This window comes from Molothrus aeneus, chromosome 3, assembly GCF_037042795.1.
Source record: "Molothrus aeneus isolate 106 chromosome 3, BPBGC_Maene_1.0, whole genome shotgun sequence".
Taxonomy (NCBI): Eukaryota; Metazoa; Chordata; class Aves; order Passeriformes; family Icteridae; genus Molothrus; species Molothrus aeneus.
Genome location: NC_089648.1, coordinates 33,817,216 through 33,844,490, shown reverse-complemented (window position 1 = coordinate 33,844,490; position 27,275 = coordinate 33,817,216). Strand labels below are relative to the sequence as shown.

Genomic DNA, 27,275 nt, shown 5'->3' with positions numbered 1-27,275 from the left:
AATATTATTCAATGTAGATTAACTTGTTAGAAGTATACACTGTCAAACAAAACACTGATTTCTGTGCCTATTGGCTACATTCCAGCACACAGCTTTCGCACCCATGCCTTCCAGTCAACTGAAAATTATCCTATTACAAGAAGGAACTTTTCTGCTTTCATTGTCTTTCAGAATTTTCAGCTTTCGTAGCTTCTCTCCAGCCTTGCTCTTCCCAACACAACAGTTTATGCAGGCAATGAACGTTTTTAATCCTTTTAAAATTAGGTCAGCTAACTAGAGTTTGGAATGAAAAAACTGCATTAAAGACACTACAATTAAGTTAGATAACTTCTAACTTATCTCAGAGGTCACGGTTCAGATTATGCACTTGCTGAGTAATGCTCAAATTCTCTTGCTTGTATAATTTCTATTAGAAAAGTAGCAATACATTTTAAAATATATAGAACAGTGTCAACAGCTTTGTTCATGCACAAACTGAAGTTGCATAATGGCAACATGTCTCTCTAGATCCCTCAATTATCTTCTTATTTATTTTTTCTTTTTCCTTTTTTTTTTTTGGTAGGGATTTAATATAAATAACAAGCTTGGAGATCAAAGGATTGGTTTCCATCAATTCTTCCTTTCACAGCTCTGAGTTTGCACGTGTAGTGTAGAAGAATAGTCATAATGAGCAAACTATTTCAAAATCCATGGATTTTGAAGCGACAGTTCTTTTAGTCAAAATGAAGTCTATGTAATTCTTCTCAAATCAGTTTAATAAAGTATCTGACTAAATCACATTCATGTCTAATACTTAACATTTGCAACTTCACCAAACCATTAGTTTAGGAATCGTGAACATATTGCTATATACCAATATACACCAATAACATGATAAATTTCATTAATTAATCCTGGCTGTTTAGGCCTCTGAGTATATAGCCTAGTTCTGCAACCAAACTGATTTTTAGCATTGCTCCATTCTCTAACCGAAATATCCTAAACATGCACAAGGCCAGAATCGAAGAGCTACCCTGAAGCTACAGTCAGGTCACTGGTCAGCCCCCACAAACCTTACACTTCAAATGACAAAGAGGCCACAGGAATCTTGTACTCACAGGTAGCTAAAACCAGTACAAATCATATGAATCATTACTGCTGCCCAGAGCAAAGTTCACTGACACAAGCCAGAGAACTGAAGGAGACTGCAGCTTTACCATCTGACTGCAGATGTGAGGTAAAACATGTTGACAAAAGAAGCAAAAAAACCCTTACTGAAAGTTGAGATGCAAGTTAGTTAGTATTCATTGATCCACTTGGGTGTAAACTAAAGCTAGGGAGAAAAAGGATTGTTTCACTCCCTATCATTAAAGTCTACCCCTCAAAATAACTTCCCTGTAATTGCAGGTGTAACTTAACATCTAAGGAAACCATCCATAATTTTATCTATCTATCTATCTATCTATCTATCTATCTATCTATCTATCTATCTATCTATCTATCTTCTGTAAGTTTTGGTGGCTTTCCAAAAGGCAACATCTGTATTTTGATGCTCCTTTGCCTTGGACACATGGACACAATTTTTGTGCCTTTGATACATGAAATAATAAGGTATTTCTTATAAAAGATGAAATTAAACGGTTGTTATATTAATTTGAAAAGTTTTTGTTCGTCCTCTATTCATTGTATTTTATTATTCTGTTACCTTCCACTTTTGGGCCAGCTTTCAGCATCCTCAGTGTTTCCAGTCAAGCTTACAAATCTGTTTCTTTTTCCCTTCTCTCCCTAAAGGTAAGCCCTGAGATACAGTAATTTTATATGCATGCCTGCTTCTCAATGAGCTGCAAACAGAGGACAAAAGAAATAATTTCATTCCCTACCCCCACATGTGCAAAAATGCAGCCAGGAAAAAAAAAATCAGGCCTTTTCACTTCACTAGGCAAGACTCAACAAATAAAGCCAGATCTGCTCTACCAGACTTCTGGCTATTTGAATAGGCAAGCAGTAGCTAAGCTTGAAAAAGCATGTACCACCACACGATCTGAAACGGGCTTTCACTGCTGCTCTGGGTAGAAAGGGCTGAAGAAAGATCCAGTGCACAAATGCACAGACAATGGGTGGGAAAAACGGGTGCTGTTTCTGCCTGTGTGCTTTACCAACAATGCAACTATACCATAGAAAGAAAGAGAGAAGGAAAGAAAGAGAAGGGGATTGAAGAGAGTCTGGATGAAAACAATGGATTATTTAATGGAGCACAGATTTTGCTGATGCCAAGTGCTTATATTTAAAGGCAGATTCCTATTAGAACACTACGCTCCCATATATCCTCTCTGATACCTTCTCTGCTGAATTTTGGTGCAGATTATCATTTTGCTTGCTGTGAGGTTGCTAAAAATATGAGAATTAAGTCTTTCCAATGCCATTTACTTAAAAACAACTTTTAAAATCTACAGCAGATATTTCAGCTGTTGGTGGATCTTCAGTCTGACTAGTCCACTGAAAAATACTACAATATGTGATCAAACCCTGAATCTCATCATTCCAGCCTGAAATCAAACTGCTTTTATGATGAAAGAACAGTGGCATTCAAGTAATGTCTGGAGCTCTCTTTGTCCTTAAGCACCTATATTAACCATATCAACACAAAAACTGATTGTAAAAAAAAAAAAGGTGGTATCAAGATAGAATAGTATTTTCACTAATTTTTTCCATCTAGAATACTTCTGTAATATGAGCAAAAACAATCCCAACATCCTTCTTGCTTTGATTTCTGAGACCTCCCACTTCTCCTGAGTGCTGTGACACAGCTTGTAGTACAAAGAACAGGTATTTTCTTCTGTTAACAATGTGAACTACTATAAATACATGCACAAGAACAAAGGATGGTCAATTTGGTCTAGTACTGAGCCCTAAATTTGTTATACTGAGGTACTAAGATACTGCTCAAGTATTCAGATATGGAGAGAAAGTGGTGCACCCATGTTTCAGTGGGGGCAGGGAAAATTTGTTTCTCAGGATTACAATTTTATTATACACACAATTTGATAAATTGTTTTTAAAAAAAGGAAGAGAATGAAAACTGAAATATACCATTGACTGCTATAGCCTTAGAAAACAAATAAAAATAAAGGAAAAAAAAACCAGGAACAATTTAAAAGTTATTGCAATCTTGTTAACGTCTACTGTTAAAAAAAGATTTAATTATAATTACATAAATTACACAAAAGACAACTAACTAACTAAATAGCATCCTTCTTAAGCGTGGAACCAGAATGAAAAATTATACCCACCTTAACATCATATTCTTAGTTCAAAATCTGTACTGTAGCCATAGAGTTTGTATCAGAAAGCAAAGAGAGATTACACTTAACTACCCTTCTGCAAAGCCAAATATATTATGAGAGAACCAAGAGTTCAGTTTTGGTTTGTGTGAAGGACAAGAGGGACCTGCAGCGGCAGAAGCAGAGCCTGCAGGTACAAGGAAGTGATGGTTTCCCTCCATTTAGCACCTGGAAGCCTACAGCTGGAGCAGTGGGCACCTTTGGGCTCTCAGCAGAGGAGAAACACAGACACACCTGAGCAAGTGTGTGACAGGGCCACCAAGTTGGCCAGGGCTGGAGAGGTGGCACATGAGGACAGGCTGAGAGACAAAGCAGGGCTTGCTCAGCCTGGGGAAGGAGGGTGAGGGGGCATCCTACTGCTCTCTACCACTCCTTAACCCCAGGGTACAAAGATGGCAAGGCCTGGCTAATCTTGGACGTGGCTCCAAGCTAGGATGAGAGGCAACAAACACAAACAGGAAATGGGAAATGACAACTTGATAAAAGCTGTTTTGATCTTTCTTTTAAACCACATGGGTCATCAAACTATGACATGGTCATGGAGACTTGTGTGATCTCCATCCTTCAAAATATTCAAAATTTAACTGGGACAAGGCCTCAACATCCTTCTGTCACAGGACCTGCTTTAAGAAGGAGATAGGACTAGAAAAAATCTCTGGTGGTCCTTTCCAACTAGCATGACTCCATGAATTTCACTTTCATATAAACTCAGGACACTACCAGTTAAAGCAGCAATATCCTTGATGAATCCTAATCAAGGAACTGAAACCAGAAGACAAATATTTCAATTTCTGATTATTTCTGTATGCTTTTGCCAAGTACTGATTACCTACTTTTTCCAAAATAAGTACATGTTTGCCTAACACTATCTCTCTGAATCTACTTCACGACTTAAAAACTAGCTTTTTTATTCAGGAAGCAAAATTTCTTCCAGGTGTTTGTAAGAGCAATTCTCTGTTAAGAATTATTTAGTAAAAGCCACAACCAGCTTTAATTAGTCTCATTTTTTTATGCTCCTTTAAGTTAATACATTATGCAGGCTTTACCTCTCGGCAAGGTACTTGTATTATTAATATTACGTGAAAAACAATCTCTTTGCTTTGTTTAATTTGGAATGCAATATGTTAACTGCAAAAAGGTTTTGTTTCATACTTTCAGTAATATCATGTGAGGGAAATAGCTACTCCATGGTTTTACAAAGTTGGTTGTAAGTAGGGAAGTAACTATTGTATTCTAAGCTTCTTCCTCTGCACAACATTTCTTCTGACTAAGTGCAACAGAATAGGATTCTAGGATGTTGAACATCTCTTTTGTTTTCATAAAATGAAAACCTCTTCTGGGGAAAAAAAAATAAAAATCATGTTTTAAATAAGGAGAAAGATTTCCAGCATGAATAATAAAGAACATGCCCATGTTTGGGGAAAGTGAAATAGCTCCCTCTTCTGTAGTAATTCATAACACAGACTCCACCTTTAAAAGAAGTAAGATGTTTTGTTCCTATGAAACCAGTATCAAATGACTCAAAGAAATTAAAAATCAGTGCATTCAAGCATTTACCATAAAAAAAAAAAGAAAAAAACCCCAAATAAACTGTAGTCTAACTTTTTACCTAATGTTTTAAGTGATAACTGGCTCAAAACTGGGCCTGAAGGGTGTGCTGCTCAACAGCCTTTCATTTGAGTCTGCATACTTGTTTAAATTTTGTCTACTGTCCAAAAAAGTTAACTGCAGCCTACTAAGCAGCAGCATGTGTGTTTACTTAAGCTTCCTGTAAAAACATTCATATCATTCCAAGAGTGACTAAATGTTTTCCATCCTCATAGTTCGCATTCCAGCCCTCCCCGCCCCTCCAATTCATTACATGAAAAATATCAGTCCTGAGTCCTGGGCTAAAGAATTTCCTTCCTGGGTTTGAAATACCTAATGCCTCACAGGAAATTTTTTCCCAGAATTAAGCTGTGTCGGCTATCAGGGTTCAACAATTCAGCATCACATAACAATTTATAAATGTATGCAAGGACTTAGGTGATACAATTTTCTAATGTCACAAGTAACTCTGAAAATACATTCATTGATACCTCCAAACACATAGTTCGGATTGGCAGGCATTTGTCTCAAATGTTATTCATGCTGCCAACCTGAAACTTCTAAATATGTATTTTTTTCTTTGAAAGTAACATTATTATAATCAAAGACTATTTATTGCTGCAGAGTAAAGAAGCTGGGGCTATACATACATGTCTTTTTTTGCAGTGATGCAATCAAAATACATACTTTCTACTCTCAAAATGTGAAGTTAAAACCTTTTGTCTGTAATAATCAATTCTAGAAGTTTTTGGTTTAACAGGCATGTCAAATGAATTTTAATGTTGATAAGAACTTTTTTTGACAATTTTCAGTGGAATGACACTAAGAAACAACCACCTTGTTGAAGCAGAATCAATTAAGTCTATCAAGAATTGTTAAAATACATTAAGAAGGCCATTCACTTATTTTTAAGTGAAGATAAACACTAAATTAGTGTACATCTGAGGTAAATCTATGAAAACCATTGGTGCTGAAAAAAATGAGGAGGATCCATGAGGTTCTTCGTAAGTGAGACACACTCTGACACATATTCATTAGGATTCTCTGGTTATTTATCCTTTCAGCAGTCTTCCACTGAATTCAACAACGAATCACTGAAAACCATGAAAATGTTATTCCATACTTGTAAAGTCTTCCTGAATTTCACTGGCTTGCCCTGGCCAGTTTGGTTACATCATACAGTGGTTCCACAGGCTCAGCTGCCTTCTCTAGAACCACTGTACTAAATCATGATCTGGCAAAGAGAAGCCCAATTCTCTGCAGCGTGGCTTTTGCATCCCTTAATTGACTTTGATGAAAGGGCTGGTTGGGAGCTCCAGCACTGCTGCTGAACAATAACTTACATTTCATGCTCTAAGGAGGACTCTGGGCCCACACCCCGTGTCAGTGAACACTGCTCACTACCACTGACTTCATCCTGAATGAATCAAATTTCTTTTCACTGGACTCTGCTGCCTGTTTTTACTTAATGAAGTGCTAGACACGCTAAAGGAACTGAACTGAATTACATCTCAGCTAGAGTTTGGATTCCTTTATTGATGAAAATGTTAATTTCTTTTTGTGAAGATAAAGTGTCAGCCATAATGACAGCAAAGTACTGTGGGTCTTATTCATGAAAATCCTCTGAGGGGATTTTGTTTAACACTTAATTTCTCATTCACAGCTTATGCTGGCACCCAGCCACTTGTACCTGAGGGCTCTCTTGCAGAAGGACATGCTGTGAGATAACCAATTACTGAGTATCAGCTTTCTCTATGAATAGCCTGAGCCTCTGAGAGATCCAAGGGAATAGAAGCAACCACAGACCTCCCTAAAGGACATTTTTGGCATCAATGCCAGTGCTGAATGCTTGTATTTATTATCTTGTTAAAAAAAAATAAAATCATACTATCCTAACCAATATTTACTTCCTGTGAACACAGCTATTATTCCAATTTGCAGATGGCTGTCTGCAGATGGCCCAAAGGTAACAGTATTTTCTATCACTGTAGCTTCTTTAGTATTATTCCCATGCTATTATATATTCATATGGTGTATTCTCTCTTTTTTGTAAAATTTGTTAAAAATGTAATTGCTATTTAAACCACAGTAATGTTACTTAGAAAGCAAAGTTGTTAGCCCAGCAAGAAGCAAGCAGCAGTACTAACTGCCAATTTAGCTGACTGCCAATGGATCTGGTTAGCTGCAATGGAACAGGAGCCCTGACCAGTCCCCATGAAGAGATGGTCTGAGCCAAAAGTGTGAGCATATATAAAAATTTTGCAGTCCCTTATGGCACTTGAAAAGCCCCTTTCTCCCCTCTACCTAGCTGTCTGTTTTAATCTGAAGAAATGTGATCCCTTCCTTGTGCTGCAAAAATAAGCCATTGGCTCTAAAACCATGGGGAAAGCACAGAAGGCCAGTATGATTGCCTAAGCCTTGGCTCTTAATGAAGAGACATCTAAAGAGAAAACAAACCAAACAGATAAATAGACAATAGATTAAATAAACAAAGTCAAATCCCAGAGGGCCAATATCATTACAGGAGCTATAGAAGCTATATAGAAGCATCCATCAGAAGCTGAAAACTGTTTGTGCTGGATCCACAGAAGGGAATGGGCCTTCTTTTCCCAGCTGTCACCAGAGAAAGGAGGTGCATGCCCTGAAAAGCTGTGTAAACTGAAGAGCTTAAGTTTGGGGACAGGCCAAGGATAAAGAAAGGTCTTCCCCTCCACACTATCATGTCTCAATATACCTTTGTCTCCAATTTCATGCCTTTTCTATGGAAAGGCTTTGTGCCTCTCTCCCTATGGAAACAGCCACCTCAAAGTACTCAGTTCCCTGCCTCATACATTGGGATTTTATTATTAAGCCCATGGGCTTTAGTGTGTCAGGTAACTGGAAAGAAGTGATTCAAGTAGATATATTGTATCAAGATGTCTTGCCAAAAGGGTTTTGATGACTTTGATGTTTAGTTAAAAAGACTTCAAACACCCTCCCCCACCAGGACCCCAGCTATGTATCGGGCTCTGTATTGGTAAGCTACAGCCATCATTTGCATGAACACTGAAAACTATATGTGAAATACCATTACTGCTTTCAGTTATGCAAGCAATTTCCTGAGCAAATCTCTTTTCACTAAGGCTGAAAACACAACTGCCATGCCCTGAACACATCAAAAAGACAATCTTAGTCACAACATGCCACAGAGGGAATTTTGTTTTCCTCAACAACTTTCTGCCTTCCTCTAAATCCCATCTTTCTCTTCTGTAATCTAATTCCATTCTTTTTTTGTCTTATCTTTTTCTTTGCAACAACCTTTTAGTCATTTGAGGACTGCTATGCTCACATTCTGACTTCATAGTTTTATTTTAAGCTGAACCAATCCAATTTATTCAGTCTGTCCTCTACAAATTTTGGACTGTGCTCATAGCTCTCCAATGCTTTCCAGCCTCCACCCTTATCAGAGAAGCAATGTATGGAAAAGAACCAAGTACGTACTATGTCATCCAGGGGCTTACCCACCCACTGGAAAGAGAGCAAAAAAGATTACTTCAGGTCTTGTGAATTCTCCTCTTGATCTTAATTTCAGTATGGTATTTGCCTTCTCAAGGCCCTGATAATCCATGTTCAACATGTTCTTTCCCCTGAATCACAAAACCTCTCCTGGAAAGCTGCTATTTAACAATCATTCTGGTTCAGGACTCATGAAGAATCTCCTCCAAGCATGTCACGTTCCACTAAGGGGAAACTGTGGGAAGTTCTTTTAAAACAGATGATCTAGGACAGAATTAAGCCAAACGAGGCAGATATTATATCTGAGAACCATTTATTGGTAATAAAAAGGAGGTGGTCAACAGGCAGCCAGCCAGCAAGAGGAAGAGCAAGAGAGTGAAAGCAAGCAAAAAGAGCGAGGGCAAAAAGTGAGGGCAAAAAATAGGCCAGCAGCTTATGACACAGTTCTTCTATAGCCCCCAGCTCTTCCCAAGGTCTGCTTGCTGGCAGGAGACCACTGGCCCAGCTCAGTGTTTGACTCAGGGCATTGGTGGAGACCTTTTGCCACCCAATTGGAGAACCTCTCTGGAGGACACAGTGTCCTTGGTGGTCTCCTACTGACTGCCTATTCCATGTGAGACATGAAAAGGCTGTCAGGCAAAGTCTCCCTAGAGACAGGGCTTTCCTCCATCTTCTTCTAGCTGCCTCCTGCAAGTGGCAAATGTGCAGCCCTTCCCCCATATACCTCTGGTCAAACAATGTTGAGACAAAAATCAAAATCAATCTGGTTCCTCACAGCATAGCATGCTGTATTTTCTCTTGTTGAATTTGGTGAGCATCTTTCTGTCAGTTCTCTGCTTTAAAACACATGAATTCATACTCTGCCTTCTAAGACACTGACTGTTCTTTTTAGCTTTGTCGTCTATAGGTAAAATAAATTTAGCTTTGATCTGAGCTAGTAAAAACATCAAACAGAGCTGGCAAAGATACTAGTGGATACTAGCTACAGTGCAACTCAAGAGAGGCTGCCCACAGATTTGAAAATTAAATCCATATACAAACCATGGAATTGGGACACCACATCCATAAATACCTCTCTCCTTCATGCACCTAACTCCCCCATGCTCCTGTCTCTTCCTCCTGATCAATCTCCCCAGGGAGCTCCAGTGTAAAGCATTTCAAGCACCTCACTCAGCCTCCCTTTCCAGCAGCAGCAGCAAGACTGAAATGAGGGCAGTGGCTGTTACTATCTTCCCCAGGTCCAGCAAACCCAAGGCAAGCATTCAGAAAATTATACATTGCAAACCAATCTGGGCATCCAATCAACATAGGGACGTGTATTGCATAGCACATATAGGTTATACACCATGGATACACATACAGCACCATGTTAGGGAGAACTAAAAAGGAGAACAGATACAAATCAGTTCTGTAAAGTAACTGAAATATCACAATTGCTCCATCTTGGTCTCTAATTTAGACAAGTGTCAACAGCTGATTTTATGTAACTTTAGTCTCTACAATACTCACAGCCTGGTTTTCTCACTGTGGTAGCAAGAACATCAGCATTTTCTTCATGAGTGAATGGGAATGTTCTAGTTTGTTCTGAATTTACTGTATTCAAAGGCTGAATACATCTGTGTGCTGACATACTGTGCTCATATTTCAAGAATCTTTGTACATGGAATTTTTAGTATGTTATATGCGATCTCTGGCAGCAAAATTTTTTTAAGTTAATCCAAGAAAAAATTTATCCTTATGAAGCTGCTGGAATGTAAACTTATCTAGAGGAACAAATGTGTCCTTCATTGCAACTGATTATAAACCAGCCAAGAAATAACTGAATTGGCAGAAGTGTAGGTACAGCAACATTTAGATCAAAGTCAGAGAGGAAGAGTCAGGAGTGACTGATACTAATTACCTTTTACTCTAGATGAGCCACAGCCAGGCCAGATCCACAAGCAGTTTTGATTAGAATTTTCTCATCAAATCCTAAATTTGTCTCACAAATTCCTGTATCCCTCAACACTCAAACCAAAATATACGATAGAAATATCTTTGACTAAATGCTTTGGTTTGCATATTAAAGAGCTTATATCTGACATGCTTAAAGTAAGCTCACACAATTGAAGCTGGCTGCTGGAAGCGGGTTCTCTTTCAAATGTAAATAGAAATCCAATGAGAAATAAATGCATGCTTAAAAATAGTGATAAGCATATAAAGTGTCTTCCTTATTATTCTTTACCCAGTACTTATTTCTAAATAGAAATATGGGCCTGAACTGGTCTATCAGCCACTAAACTGACTAAGATAGTAGGGGGTTTTCAGCAGGTCCCATTCTTCTTTCTGCTTTAGATCTGATGCATCAGCAGCAGAACTTCATCAACAGAAACAATGCTCAGGAAAAAGAGTGAGAAGCTGATTTAAAATGGGAAGGAGCATTGATCCATGCAGCTCCTGTTTAAGAGAATAGAGATGTCAGGTGTCTGGATGATGGCAGAAACAAAATAGCATTTTAGATGGAACTGGGTTGTCATTAAAATGATAAAACTAAAATTCGGGAAAAATCAGTTGAGCGAAGGAAGTAAAAGTTTTTAACTGTCTTCCCAGGGCATGCATCCTTCTCCAGTTCAGCCTTAGAACAAGGAGAAAACCAGAGAACAGAAATCTAAAGAAGGTCCTTGCCTACTGGGTTAGCAAGTGACAGCTGTATTGTAATGAAAGCAGACAGTACTTGTTTCCTACCCCACGCATTAAACTCCAAGTAGAAACACTACTAATCTCAGATTTAAGGCTTAAGACACATGAAGCTATCTGACCTTGGAGGTGGGCCAGAAATCTACAGCTTACACACAACTCCCTGCTGCCATCAGCTCAAACACCTTTTTTAGAAAAGGTAATTTTAAGATATACATTCTTAATGTTAAATGCAGACAGTCAGCATCTGTTATTTTTTCCTAATGTTCTTGGATTTTTTTAATGTGTGCTTTCAAAGAAAAATGTTAACAGATTCAGAAAGATGCACAGGGCTCATACTCCAAATCAGGTAACACCTTGCACTCATGTGTCTAAATAATTTATTCAGGCTGCTCATCACAAGGCATAACGGTCTTGGACGTGTTTGATGCCCCAAAACATGACTCCAAGAGATTTGCTGGTACCCTTGATGGTTCATTTCTCCTAGATTTTTTAATTTGTCATCATTGCAAAATAAGTTAATAAGTCTCAAATGCTGAATAACTTCTGACCAAATCATTCAGAGGAGATTCTTCCAAACTTAATTTTTTAAATCTTGGGTTCTAGCATCTGAACTCACTACTGTGTTTTAACAGTCCAGTATTTTTTTGATCCTTGAAATAATCCCATATCTCGATTCCTGGAATTAAATAATTTGCAATAATAGGTCATAATAATTTGTTTTGGTTATATTTGTTCGCTGTGGGAGAGGGAAGGGAAAAAATAAGACAGGATTCAAGTGTTTTCAGATGTTCTCTGACCACTGGTACCTAAGTATGCTGAAACTTTGATCTAGCACTAACTAGAAGCACTTCTACTAACTGTAGGTTTCACAATTTAGGTAATTTCATTATCTTTCAAAAAAAACCCCAAAAAACACCAAGGCAAGTGTGATGCTTTTAGGCTTAAAACTTAGAAAGTTCCTCAAAATACCATTCAGTATCACTGCCTTCCAGATGATACCCTCAAAACTAGATGACTACAATTAAGCATACATCATACAAAGGCTAACATGACAAACAAATAGGAAGTCAGATTATTTTTTAATAAGACATAATTTAGATGACACAAGGACCTCATTTAAATATTGATTCCACAATTCTATTGTGTCAGTTTTCATCCATTTGTACCATAAGTATGATTGTACTCCATATGTCACTCACTCAAGCACCAAAACAACTTGTATGGACTTAAACAGTTGTAGCTACATCATCTTCTAAAAGTACAAACGTTATTGCACAGAATTTTGCAGCCTAGTCCAGAGGACCTAAATTGTGTCCTGAGAGCACTGCAGAGACATTACTGTGGTGTGTTAATGAAGCACCAGCTCATTTATGTTGCAACCTTTAGCAATGAAAGATGGAAGCCTACACTTGACCCTGTGTTTGCTTCCCACAGTTCTCCATAATTATCTTAAATATATATATATATATATATGCGCATTTAATTGAATTATCTCTCATCCATTTTCTCCAGTCTAGAAGAGGAAAATAGGAAAATAAACACAATTGCCTATCCTTCCCTCATTAGAGGAAAAGAATCCTCTCAGTGTATTAACATGTTGACAATAATTCCATCAGCCTCTCTTTCTCTCTGTATGCCTTCCCAAACTGGCTCAGAACCTGGTTAATGAGGGGTGACAGCACAGGCTCTGTGATACCCATGCTGAGGTGATCACTGGGGATTAACAGCAATTAACCTGTGTAGTATATGGTAGAGATAATTCAAGCTATATATGTGTATAAAATATTGTAAAATCTAAGGTATATCTGTGATCATCCTGGCTGAGAGCAGAGTCTCATTTTCATTCAATTAGTTCCCAGAGAATATGAAAGAAACCTTCCTGAGCCATGACTGATAGTTTCCATGGAAAGTCTGAATCACTCAGGGGGACCTGCACCTGGGAAGATTGCATCTACTGTACTCAAGAACTGGGGTCACTGTGCTACATATGAATACAGGCTCTGCTGAGGTGCTCAGACATCAGTCTGGACACCTGGACCTACCTTTGTCTATTCCTGCACATGTATGGATTCAGTTCTACATGTGAAGAGACACAAAGGAACGTTTGGTCATCCCTGCCTCAGGCAGAACAAACTGTATATAAGCTGGCTGCTCGAAGCGTGAACCACTGGGGATACGCTGGCACTTTGTCAGTCGGATCTCGGTTCACCCAGCGCCTGCACCCGGGGCTGATGCTGTCTTGGCTGTGGTGGTCTTTCGAAATTCTATTTTTTTTGTTATCAATCTCATAAATCTTTGTTAAATTTTTTTATAAATTTGGCTACCAATTTGATCATTTATAACACCTGCTTCCTCACAGTGACATTAATTCAGTGCAAATAGTGAAATTCTGTACAATTCACTGCAGCTTTTACACATTGTATCAAACACCTTCTTCATACCTAGTGATGTGAATTCTGGAGTTAAAGAGCACCTGTAAGAAATCCTTATGCTCCTCAGATTTATCCTAAAAACTAAGTATCCCAGTGAGCTAACTTGGATGGATACTGCAAACTAAGAAGGGCCCCAAGACACATGTAGATATACCAAAATTCTTTTTTTTTTAAACCAGAGATGGAATGAGAAAAACCTGTAAGTGCCAACTCCCTGAGCACCCAAAAGTATTTGTGTACTGTGAAGATAGCTCTAGGTCTAGAAGAACCGTTTCTAAATTTATCTGGTGTTTTTCCTGATGAACAGTTACTCCATAAAATGCAGCTCTAAATGCACATTTACATATGCAATTCAAAATATTTTTTTAATGTCTCAGTTTGCAAGTCTTCACATTTCCATTGTCAGGCTGGGCAAGCACTTTACCTTATAGTTAGGTTAAATCTCAGTCAGTTATACCATATACATGTATTTCCACAAACAAATGAAAAAATAATTGTAAAGAGTTGAAGAGTTAATCTATCTCCCAGATAATATCCCTTTTTGTAAGTTTCATTGAAATAATTATGTCCAATATCCAACTATGTTGTACAAAGCGATTTTTAGTTGCAACTAAATGACAGTGATGAAGAAGTAAACATGAATAATCCAATTAACAATAATACCTATAATAACAAACATTTTGACCTTCTAACTTCTCCCATATTTATCAATAAGGCTTAAGCAAAGCTAAGAGAAAAATTAGTAAATAATGCTGATCTTAATCACCTCTTTATGCCAAAAGAGTGCCAGGGATTGCCAGCATACAGGCGTAGTTAAACCACGTTGATGTTTTCTGCCCTCTGTAATTATTCAGTAACCAACCAATGCCACACCAGCTTCTTCAATCCTCCAAAATTTAAAGTGAACCAACAATTGCCAGGGAAGCAGCAACCATGACAGACCAAATCCAGAGGAGGGGGAATAGCACTCCTACCTTCACAGACAGGGCAGCACTCCCCAGGGACCTTGACAGGGTTGAGGCAGCTCTGCCCACAGGCGGTGGCCACGCAGTGCGGATCCCCATTGATGCACTGGCAGAACGTGCAGTCGTCCTCCCGCCAGCGGTCCCCGTGAGCTTGGATCTGCCCATTGGCATAGCAGCCAGCAGGGTTATTGACTGGATAAAGTGGGTCTGAAATGAGAGCAATTGCAAGAGAATGTGTGTTATAATTAATGCTTTAATTTTTTTGGTTTTGTTCTTCAGGACAAAATGGTTCTTGGATCTGTTGATTCTTTTTTTGTACCAACATTTCTAAATGACCCACTGGAATGACTCCTGTCAGCACTGCAACACTCTTTTGCACTATGAACAAAGGTGAGGCCTCTGGCACATTTGTTGCTGGAACAGGAAGAGTGCTTTAAGCTGCACCTCTGTGGGTACTCAGCACATCCCTCTGGATGTCCAGAGTTGCCGAGAACCCTCTCGGGGGGCTCAGAGATCCTGGCATGTTGCCCGGAACACCTGGTGGCTTGACTTTGATCCTTCCAGCGAATTGCCACCTGTGTATGAGGACATGAGAGCCACACGGGTTTGAATGGTGCAAGAATTATTTAGTAGTATTTACAGGGTGGAAATATAGATTTTGGGTTTTTTTGGTATAGGGGTTATGGAGAAAAGATGGAGGAATCAGGGCGTGTCTCATCCTTCTTCTTGTCCTCCATTTTTTGCTGTGATGTTGGCACTTGGGGATTGGTTTAGAGTAGAAGTGCACTGTCTAACACAGGTGATAGGTATTGGGAATTAAAAAGTAAATATGATATACGTAGTTTGTAGTATATAATGACGACACCGCCTCAGGGGCGGTCAGAGTGCTTGTGGCTGCCTTGCTGCGCAGACCTTGGCTGGGCAGAAAGAAAATTTTGTAGATCAGAAAAAATAAACAACCTGAAGACCGAAAAGTGAAGAGTCCAGACTCATTCTTCGGAGCGCGGGCTGCCTCAGCACCATCCCACGCGTCTCCGGGCAGAGACAGACAGCCGACCTGAGACACCTCATCCTAATTTTGGAGATATACTACCTTTTTGAACAGGGTCAGTTTCCAATTGCATTTCAGTTGAATTTTTTTGCCCCTTGAAAGCCACAAGTCTCACTTACCTGCTAGCAGTCAAATTAAGATCTGGGTATTTAAATAACAGAATTTTAGGAAGCATACTTTGTGTAAGATTTCTCCTCAAGTTCCACGCAAGTCTGTATAGGCTACCCCATTACTTGAAATAAAAGCAGCTTTTAGTCTTCAGAAATAATAGTACTCCAGAGGTGTGATAAGTTGCACTGATATTAATAGTTAAAAAGATATATACATTATGTGAATGTATACAGATTATCATGGTGGCTAAGAAAAGGTAACTGTCAGGCTCAGAAATGAAGTGTCTGAGAACGTACAGTAAGTAGGTCAGGTTTGCAAAGCAAGCAACACTACAAATTACATAGTAAAGCAAATTTAATATATTAAAAGCAATAAATATACCTGAAAACATCTATTTTAGCAGACACCAAACAAGAACAAGTGATTTATTATAAGTTAATTTCCCAGGAGTGTTAAGATGGAAGGACTTGGGAGAAATAAGATGTCCTATCTGAAGGAAAAAAAGGCTTGAAAGAAACTTGGATTGTTTCTTTGGAGTTTCATCAGTCCTCTTTGGAAGGAAGGCAATGCATTTTTAATGCAGATAAAACCTGTGGCAGTGCCAGTAGCTGTTGTCTTATTCAAAGCCACTTTATGACACTCCAAACACTTGGAGTGTAAAGGCACACAATGTTATCCCCATCCTGAGCTGTACTGATATTCAGAATTTTAGTAAAATTCTGATTAAGTCCAAAACCAGATAGTTGTGAAAATTAGGCATTTAAAAATTAAAATGCTACCTAAATTCTTAACTTTGCACCTTTGATGTTTTAGGATGATCTTGCATCTGTAAAAAACTGATTTGACCTAGCCAAAAATCAAATCATACACAAAGAAATGAAGTGAATTTTATCATTCAACATATGTACAGGATTCTGATTGACAGTGGAATACAGAAAAAGCACAGAAAAGGCATACAGGACTTGTGCTACTCGCCATAGTTTTCTATGCAACTCAAAGCACAAAGTTCCTGGTACCCTTAAAAGGTCAGTAGCATTTAAAGCTATAAATTACATCTCCTAATGCTGAGATAGCCTACAGAACTTTGGGAAAGAACTCCTCCTGGAGTTAAGCCAAGAAGGGCTTCTGCCTGTACTACACAACTCACACCAAATTTAGTACTTGCCATTTTAGAATTCTTACGAAAAAAAACAATGTTTTTTTTTGATATTTCTAGAATCAATTAAATATTTGTAGAAAGCAACTAATCACCTTGACAACAAGCCATGAAATACTCAACAGAAGAAGAGCAGGTAGAAAAAAATGCCACTTCTTCAACAACTAGAAAAGCATGAACAGGTGGGCTGATATGTTCTGCCCATTTAAAATACATGACCTTGTCAATCTAAGGGTCAACTTTACCCAAGTTATTTAAAAAGGGATCAGAGCCATCTTTTTTTTTTTTTTTTGAGTGTTTAAAGGAACCAGGACAATTCTAATATATTAATGGAGCCAGCTGTCTAGGCTCACTTAAAAGAATGCCACTAAATCAAGAGAGATTTCTAGTAAAAGACACCTTGTGTCTTACTATCCAATTGTTCAGAATTCAGAAGTCAGTCTTCCTTCATTTAGTGCCATAACCCCTATCAGAAGAATACACAACAGAAAGAAGCAAGACATATAGCACCAGGTGGTTTGATGAAAGACCCTGTAACTTGGTATTAAGCCACAGTCTTTACTAGAAAAATAAAAGACTACTCAATAATTACATAACATTTTCCATTTTATTCTTACTAAGGACCTGTCTTAAAGAAGAAATTTCCACTGCAGACTAATGCACAGAAACTCATCAACCTGAAATGAAATGTTATCAGGTTTTCTTGCTAGTCTGACTGAAACGTTGCAAAAACGGAGAAATCAAATTTTATTGTGGTATGATGATTTGACAGAACAGTTTATTGATAAATAATAAGGCAGCTGAATATTTAAATCATCAAAGAGGATAAGGGACATATCTAGATCTACAAGTCCAATGTGGAAAATCAGCACCTATATCTGAATAAGACAGGACAGATAGAGCAGATATATAGATATATTTATAAAATATAATATTATTAAAATATCTATATATATTGTCACAATGATTTCATAATGCCAAATCTTGGAATATTCATATATGAGAAAAAAATAGTAATTATAGGCAATGAACCCAAGAGATTTTACATATTCTATGAAGCCAGCAGCTCATACAGCAGAGTTTCTTCAGGAGTGGATCTGCACTTACTTGGGGGGCGGGATTCACCCCACCAGACATGACTTCTCTGGATTTTTCAATCTGTCATTAAATGAAAATAGCACAGATTTTTTTTTTTTTTTTTTTCCTTAGAGCATGAAGGCCCTTGTAAGTGTAGGTGCAACTGCACCAGGAAAGACCAAAAATCTAGGATCCTGCCTTCAAGTATAATCAGCAATGAATGTCTAGTCCAGGTCTTAAACTCAGGGCAAACATGGATTGGTACCTCTCTGGAACACTTAAATCTACAACATTCGCATTTCAGTTTCTCTACATGTGAACACCATGTGTCAACCTGATACAAACTGACACTAAAATACGTAAAATATACACCAAAACATAAAAGAATTACAAATACTCTTTAAAAATTACTTCCGAACTTTCCCACCTGATATTTTATTATCCAGATTTTGGGTTTAAATCTCTGAAGCTTTCAGTAGCTTGCAACAAAACAAGCCATTTTTCACCAGATCCTGTGCTGAGTGAGACAGTCCAGCTCTTACAGCTCCCTCTATGAGATGTATTTTTATCAGATATTTTACTTTCTAATTCTCTGCTTGGAATAAAACACAGCTATATCGGATCTTCTGGCTTATTTGCTCCTGCAAAGAACTACAGGAGTAATGATGTTAAGGAGGCAGAAAAGTGTTTGAAATTCTCAGTAATTACTAAACTCCTCTCCTCTGAGGAGATTTCAGATTTCCAGGTGATTTCACTTATTGAGAAGATATTCCTAATTCCACATTTAAACTAAGGGACTAAAAGTGTTTCACAGGCCTTTTCCCTCCCTGGTGGCCATAACCTTATCCTCACTGAGGCAAGATCCAAGTGCCCAGCACCACCCCTATCTTCTGCTGCTGGAATTCTGGTTGTATTCTGGCAGAAGACTACTCCAATACTTTCTAGCATAAGCAAGAGGGTCAATGTGATAGGCTCCCACAGAGCTTTTTTTAGGAGGACTGCAGGCCTAGCAAAGCTCTCAGCAGAGAAAAGGAGGATGAGAAAAACATTGACATCGGATTGCTGCCCCATTGCTTCACTGTAACTGTAGAGGAAAGAAATTGTGTGCATCACTCTAGCTGAACAGAATAAGAAGGAGGTTGCAAAGCAATCAAAATTTGTCTCAGGGTCACAACTGCATCTCTGGAGATACCTGTCTATATGTCTGTACTGAAATTAAAACCAGCTTTTTATGTCATTTGTCGAGAAGGCCCCCCAAAAAGCACTGCACACTTGACCATGTCTAAGAAGTAGTGTCCAGGTCAGAGAAGCACTGCAAAGAACATGACAGCACATTCAGGCACAAATGTAGAAATAAACTGAGTTATGGAAGAATCAGCAAACTCCAGAAGAACAAAAGCTCAGCGAGCTCATTGCTCATTTCCATTGAACAGGCGAATAGAAAAAAAGCAGCGGAATTAAAAGCAGAGAGGATTAACAAGAGACTGTACCTTCACAGACTGGGCAGCACTCTCCTTCTGGCACATAGTACCTGTCACAGTGTAGCTCACCACACTGGGCAGAGAAACAAATGGAGACTCCCCCTTGGCACCGACAAAATCGACAAGCATCCATCCGAAACATGTCTCCATCATAATACTCCATGCTGTTAAATATGCAAGTTGGCTTCACCTCTGAAAGAAAAAAAAGAAAAAAAGTGTTTTACAGATTTCATTAAACAGGAAATAGTTAAGCTTATGTTGCTACTGACAAAAACAAATATAAAAGAGACAGTTGATTTTTCTTTCATTTTGTAAACTCAAATACAATTTCTTTTTTAGGACATGGTGTAATTTATTTTCTGTTCAACAATGGAAGAAAATAAAATGCTGCTCAAAAGACCCTTCAGAGCAACTGTCTACAATTATAAGTCTCAATTTAGAAAAATTAAAATCCTGGAAAAAGGCTGCAGTGGTGGTATTTTTTTGTAGGTGCTAAATATTTTTCATTCTCAATGAACCTGAAGCTACTTCAAGTTTCAGCACATGAAACAATATGTTTTTCTGTTTTAAGAAGTCAGTTTCTGATGTTTCTTAAGTGCAATCTTCCTCTCTGTAGCACTTGGTACTCAGGTAGATAAATTGCACTAAAGCTGTCCAATTGATAGGTTAAAAAAACCAATCAACCAACCAACCAAAACCCAAACATTTTGTGATTGCATGATCTGTTAAGCAGAACTGAACACTTCTTTTTTCAAGCAACCTGGAGGTGTAATAGCCAGTTCACAACCATACTCCTCACAAAAAAAAATAAACTCAATTGTAATAATAGTTACATGATCACTTTAGTGTTTCAAAAACATAAGACAGGTAATTCTTGTATGTCTCCATCTACAGCAGAGCCTTGACATAGAATTAAAGCCAAACTTTGTGGGAAACTAAGAGCTTCTCAAAATTTTGAAGTGTTTTGGGAAGAACATTGCTCATTTACTTTGTTAACATTCAAAAAAAGGAAAAAAAGATGCTAATTAAACCAATGAAACAGTCTGCAGATTTAATCAGCTTTTTCTCATCATCATTATTATTATTATTTTATACCAAAAACATTTGGTTCCAGATTATGAAGAAGATCTACACAGCATGTCTATATCACGAGGCCTTCATAGAGGTTTTGACCTTGCTGTTACCCCACATTTATGAACCCTCCTCCATCACCTATTTTACAGATACTGCTAAACAGGAAATAGTTTATGTTGCTACTAACAAAAACAGATATAAAAGAGACAGTTGATTTTTCTTTCATTTTGCCCATTTCATTTCATTTTCAAAGCTCACTCAGTTCAACCAGCCAACTGATCCCCCCACTTCCACAACACTGTGCAGCTCCATGGCTTAGGGCTGAATCATTGTGACTCAAGACACTGTAGGAAAAACACTCCAAATTTATGTTCAGCTATAGTACTCCACATTAGTCATTAGGAAATCATGACTTCACACTATCATCATTATATTACTCAATTACTTAAGCCCTCTCCCTCCTCGCCACTTCAGAATAAAATTTTGGCCTCCTATGACACTAGCCCAAAATTTGTGAAAGCAGCCACCCAAAGGACAGCAGTATCTAGTCCATCAGTCTGTTCCTTTCAGAAGTTGTAAATCTAGCAGTCTGAAAAAACAAAGGTTCTACAAACAGGAAGCTATTTACTTCAGCAACATTATCAAATGCTGTAATAAACCCACCATGTTTCATTGCATTTGAAGCAAACAGCAAAGAAAAGAAGGGACAATTGTCCATGTTTCTGATTTCTATAGAACAGATGGTAAAGACTATTTACTTATATATGTAATGCCTAGCCACCGAGAGTTGAAAACTGTGCCCACTTTATAGTCAGGTGATTTTTCTTTTGCTTAGTGATCAGTCTCACATGGGAGATGAAATATATTTAAATGAAAAATCAGCATTTTCAGATTCCTTTCAATCCACCACAATTCCCTTAACTTTTGGGAGCTAAAAGCTGAGTTTCTCTTGACAATGACACAGTTTTTCTTTAAAACTCTAAAGCATTTCAAGCACTTTCAACATTTATTGTGCTCCAGCCTTGAGTTATTTGAAATGATTGTAAAGCATTAGAGTTGAAACTTGGAAGTATCCAAAGCAATGTTTGATTTTCACATGTCTGTTCTGTCTTCAAGGCATAATGTAGAAAGCAGCATAAAAAATAAAAGCAAGAGGAGGAAATACCACTGTGTCCGGGAAAACAGCTATGACCTCATTAGAAAGCAATTCACATAAACAAACACTTGAGAAATATTTCAAGTTTATGCAGCTCAAGCTGTTAGTTTAAAAACCTTCTCAAAAAGGAAAAGTGCCAACACAACTCAAAAGGCCTTTAATCCATTTGCTTCTGGCTTCACTGTTTTGACTGCAGCTTTCCAGATTTTTACTGATTCCCCCATACCTGAAGAGTAGATATGAATTCCTGCCTCATCAGAAGTAGAAACAATCTCCCATTAATTATTGTTATTTTTAAATGTTCAAACAAGACTATGCAAGTAACTGCAAATCTTGAAGGGAAACAGCATGTTTTTTTCCTACAATGAAAACCACTGTAGAATTTCACTATGTGTGTATTTTTAACATTCACCCTTATAGTAAGTGTTTATATCCAGACTAAACTATAGACCTAAACCTATGCATTCAGCTACAAGACAAGGATTACTTTTGTTAGAACCAGCTGTAAGACTCCAGTCTTGAGACTGAGTCAAGGCAAAACAAGCACTAAAATGAAGAACTGTAGCTTTAGATACTCCAGGTGGAAGCCTAAGTGAGCAACACACAGTGAAATTCTAGTAATGCATTTCTTCCACCACAATATGCTGAAAGGTCGTTCAGTTGCCCTTTTTTTCTTGTCTTTTTTTTTTTAAGTGCCAATTTTATTGCCTTATTGATGTTAGTGTGACAGTCACCAAGGGATAAAAGAACATAAAGCTAACATTAAATACATGCATCTTTTCCTAAGTTCATGAATTCATTGTTCTGCCAAAAAAGAGAAAACTGCAGGTAGGACTCTTCAAGCTTAAGTGTGTCACAAAGGAATTCAAACTGCCAAAACCTCATAGCACAAAGCAGTTAAACATATCTGAGACTCCAAATCCTGTTTGTGATGCAGACTACCACAACAAAGCAATGGGCATGAGACACACAGGCCATGGCTTTGTGAGCATGAAGTCAATGTCTGCTAGCTCTCAGATAACGCAGTAATACAAGATCAATCCAGCCCAAGCACTGACACACAGCTGCCCATCTGTGAAAGAAGCCAGGACAGAGGGGATGGTCTCCAGAAAGATGCAGCGTTTTTGCTGGCAGTGGAAGAACAAATGACATCTCTGCCTCTATATAAAGTCAAGCATGACTACAATTGACTTGATTTGGCATTAAAGTTCCTGCCACAGAGTTAAAAGAAAAATAGTTCTGACACAAATTTAGCTCTACATGGCCACAGCCTTTTTGTCCTGGGGGGGGAGAGCCCACAAAGGTGGCACTAAACCCCACAGCCTCACACTACACAAACAGTGATCATTTCTCAAGCCTTAATCACCAATCTGAACTGCAAAGGGACACAATGTGCTTTGTCAAATTAGTTTTCAAAGGTATTTTACCTCCTACATGTAAATCTAATGAAATGCATATTAGTTCTATGGACTGAACTATTCCAAAGTAAAAATTCTGTTATTGAGATTTCTGTAGTTTCCTAATACTTATGGTTTTCTTTAATTCAAGTCCTGGAACAGCTCAGAAACACATGCAAGTCTGGCAAACCATCCCTTGCAAGGCAGCAGTTCTGCACATGGTCACACCAAGCACGAGATGCCTCAGGGCATCAGCCTCTGTCAGCAAGTTGGGGCATTTTCTTCTGTAGTATCAGAAATTCCAGCTCTACCAAACCAGAAGCAAGATTCCAAACAATTTTCTGTTGTTCAAAGGATTAAAAGGTTAATGATTCCAGGACTTCAAATGTTCCTTCAGTATAAAGAAGTATTTGTACCAGAGCCTTGGAAGGAACTTGTGTAAGTGCTGTGAACTTTCTATTAAATGAAAGGGAAGGAAACAGATAAATTTGAATCCTATGTCTGTATAAACAAAAAACAGAAAAGATTTCTATTTTTCCAAAGCTGAGCTGATAGAGCTTAAAAAAAGAGAAGGTTACATGTCATTGGGATTGGCCCATAATGATGTTATAAGGCAACTGTATGCTGTTGCTTCCTTGCAAGCATATAAAAACAAGCTAGGTAGAAAAAACTATTTGGATTCTTACCCTTCAGGTTGCACTGCTTAGTTTCCCTAAGCAGCATGTTCCTTATTACTGCAGTACATTATATTGCAGCATATTCCCTATTAACAGAATTACAGAACTGTTCTGAAAGCCTTTTGGTTGTGCATATTCTAAAAAGGTGAACCAGAAACAGAGAAACAAGTATTAAAATAAAACTGAAACTATTATTTGTAAATGAAGGCATTTATTTATACAATTACTTAAAAATATTTTCACGGCTTAAAGGAATGAAATACTATTTTGTGGCAACTGCAGACTGTAAAAGAAATTAAAAGATACTTGGGATGCTGAGAAAACCCAAATTCAGCTCTACCTTATACATCCCTGTCTTAATATTTTCTTTAAAACCACCAGTAATAGAGGAAATGCAACCTACCTATTAAACAATTCCACAGTGTGATTGACTATAACACAGCAAAAATCATGGAAGGGGTAATTCAGGTTAGACAGAAACAACAAAGAAATGGAAAGGAAGCATCCCCTAAGCTTCATTACATTTCTCATCTTCAAGGTCTCATGTCCTACATTTTTTTTCCATCCTCCAGTATACAAATTTCTTGCTAAGAGGAGTCATCCTCAGGACACCTCAGGGTGCCCTTGCCTACATCCTCTCTTACAAATAAATTGTATGCCTTTCTTTAAATTTTAATTTTTCTCCATCAGGTCATGTGTTTTAGTGTTTGATTGGTTCTGTGATTTTCTACAAGGCTATCCCCTTTCTTTCTCTTAGCTCCTAGAAATTAAGCAGTGCTGCTTTTTAACACCCTGCAGTCCTACTACTGGAAAATACCAGGACAACAAAGGAGGAGCTGGGGCCACAGAGGGTGGTGGCTATGCTCGAAAACAGTGACAGATTTTCTTGATGAAATTGTGAAACAATCCTTGGAAGCAATACATGTTCTTCATAACAGAGGAATGTGTTTAAATCCCAGTGGTCTCTGTCAGTCCATCAGAGGAAAAAATACATGTTGTCATCAGGTTAGCCATAGGCATGTCAATAGGGCACAGACATCTGAAACAGTACCAATATTGGGTACTGGCACAGCCAATCATGCATTGCCAGGACACTTATGAGAAGCCTCTAGTGCATGAGAGAAATTAAAAATTGCAGGGGGAGAAAAAAAAAAATCTCCAAACCTGTAACACAGGGCTGTGGTCTGGCATTCTAACAGGTCTAGTCATGTCTTCCATGCTTTGAGAAAAATACTGAATTCTAACCTTATCTCCAAAGTATTGGCAACTTCATCCAAGTTTAAAAATCCAGCAGTATTTGAGCCAGAACATTACTGAAGATATTAGTCTACCAAGACAATTCACTTTGGCAAAAAACCATTACTATTTCACCAAAGTAAACACTAGAAGTATATACTTAATTTTTTTTTAAACTTTTAAACCAGGCAGAACTGCACCATTCGGCATCTAATCTTTTTTGTATATGCCATATTATTTCACAGTCTATACAGCATCTTGTGTTTCATTAACCAACAATAAATAAATGAAATAGATTTTGTCCTTTTTATTTAAAAAAATAAATTTGTTTTTAAAATTCAGTCTCTACTTCCCATTGGAAAACCCTCCTGCTCCTAGTGAACCACTCAAGAGTTTTGAGTCTGGTTTCACATCCAGCTGCTGTCCTGACAATCCCTACCCTGTCTCTTTTATCTATTTATCTACAGACTAGTTTTTACCAGGAATTTTGGGTTGCCTGGCCTTCAGTTTTCTGTGTTTTCCTTTTCCCTCTTGTTTTAAATGTAACTGGTAATGACCTGCACTGTTTCACACACTTTCCCAATTTGACTAGGGCAAGTATAATACAGGTTCAGAGGATCTAAAACATTTGACTTGGTTTGGCAGACTCACCAACTTTTTCATTATACTAGACCAAATTCTCATCCAGCTGTGATTAGCCATGATTTTCAAATACCTTTCAGATGTTCTGACTGAAGTAAAAACAATAAACCTCAAAACCAAACCTCAGCCCACAACAACTAAATCTCTCTACCTTTTTGGTATCAGATTGTCCTCCTTTAACGTTAACCTTATTACGTACCAAACAATTTGTTATCTTTTTCATCTCACAAGATGCATTTTGCATTTAATTTTTTAAGCAGCTGCCTATTTGAAGTCCACCACAAAAATCTGTGGTTTTGGATGGCCAAAGAGAAATATGCAGTACTGTTCAATTAGTATTAGCACTGTTTAGTTCTCTGCTCCAAAATAGACTATTACCTTGGTCAAATCCTTATTTCTTTAGAGCACACACAAAGTAAGTTTAATGAAAGTGCAATAAAGACTGCCAAAATTAATGCAATAAATAATGGGAACTCCATGGTGTCTGTGAGGTATTTGGACTTCATTCCTCCTTCTAAGGTGAATATTTTCCTTGCTGACCCTATATTCCCCATCAAATCCTTTCAGTACTCATTGATGCTCCCTTTAGAAACAGGCCATTGTTATTTCCTTTTAGAAATAGTGGAATGACCTTTATCCTTTTCTGCACCATGAGATTAATAATGGATCTGCAATTGCTGTGAAGAGCAAGTGCACCAACAGGTGACAAGAAGTGTAATTAAAGAGGATTTTTAATCTCTCCTCTAATGCAGTACCACTGTATAGAGATGCAAATGTGAAAATAGCCAGAAGGCACAGAGTAAAAAGAAATGCCTCCTTTATCTTCTCAAATGAGGAAAAATAAAATCACAGAAACAGTTATAAAATACTGATTATGAGTCACATCAAGTAATCTTACTTATGTAGGAGATCACTTCTGTACCACAATTGAATTATCAGTACAGCCTAAACCAGCAGAATAGAAAGGATCAACGTTTTAAGTCCTGGGGAAGGTGTGATTTGATCTTCCCAGGATCAATGCCAGTTATTTTCGTGCATCCATCAGGTAGTCCCACTTTCAATGGATAGGGCAATGAAAGCCCACACCTCAGCTCCCAGGGAAAATGGATTGGGACTCCACAGCCATCCTTGGCAGAGCTGGACTCTAAAATCACAGCTCACACATGGCCGTGGCAGAAAGCAGCGTGGTCCCCTTGACCTTGAACCATGCTGACACATTGATGAGGACCACTCACACACATAATGCACCATATTTCACAAAGCAATCAACAATATTTTTTGAAGTAGCAGTTGTTTTCAAGGAAACTTATTGAGAAGTGAAAGCTCTGACTGACAGAAAGCAACAGCTGCAGGATGCCTGGTAATTGCTCTCTCAAATTTCTAAGGCACAGCTCACAGTCAGTATGTGCTTTAAGTGCAACTTACATTCAAGAGATCTATGCATCAATACCTAATTAGAGAACAGGCAAGTTTGGATACTCACTCTTGTTTCCAAGCACTTGAACTCTTGCTGCACATGCAGCTTTTAATCTCTTTAGACTCACTTGTTGATGCTTGTAATTGAATGCAGAATCAATTTTCTTTCCTTACAAGTTCCCCATGAGTAAAAGCAGAACACCAGGATTAGCAGACAGAAGTCCTGGTAAATAATATATTTTGTATGGATCAGAAGAAACTAGCTTCTGTAAAATACAGGATTTTTTGGAAGACTACATATCTTGGGAATCTCTCACTCAATT

At 38.0% G+C, this 27,275-nt stretch overlaps 1 protein-coding gene across 1 annotated transcript in view; it reads right to left on the bottom strand.

The window, feature by feature from the left end:
* CRIM1 (cysteine rich transmembrane BMP regulator 1) overlaps nucleotides 1-27,275 on the bottom strand; it is a 175,148-nt gene that overhangs the window by 37,933 nt on the left and 109,940 nt on the right. Inside the window, exons 6-7 of the mRNA XM_066546638.1 lie at nucleotides 19,364-19,546; nucleotides 14,488-14,685 (exon numbers count right to left, since the gene is read on the bottom strand). Of these exons, the coding sequence (XP_066402735.1) occupies nucleotides 14,488-14,685; nucleotides 19,364-19,546 (381 nt within the window). The remainder of the gene's footprint in view (nucleotides 1-14,487; nucleotides 14,686-19,363; nucleotides 19,547-27,275) is intronic.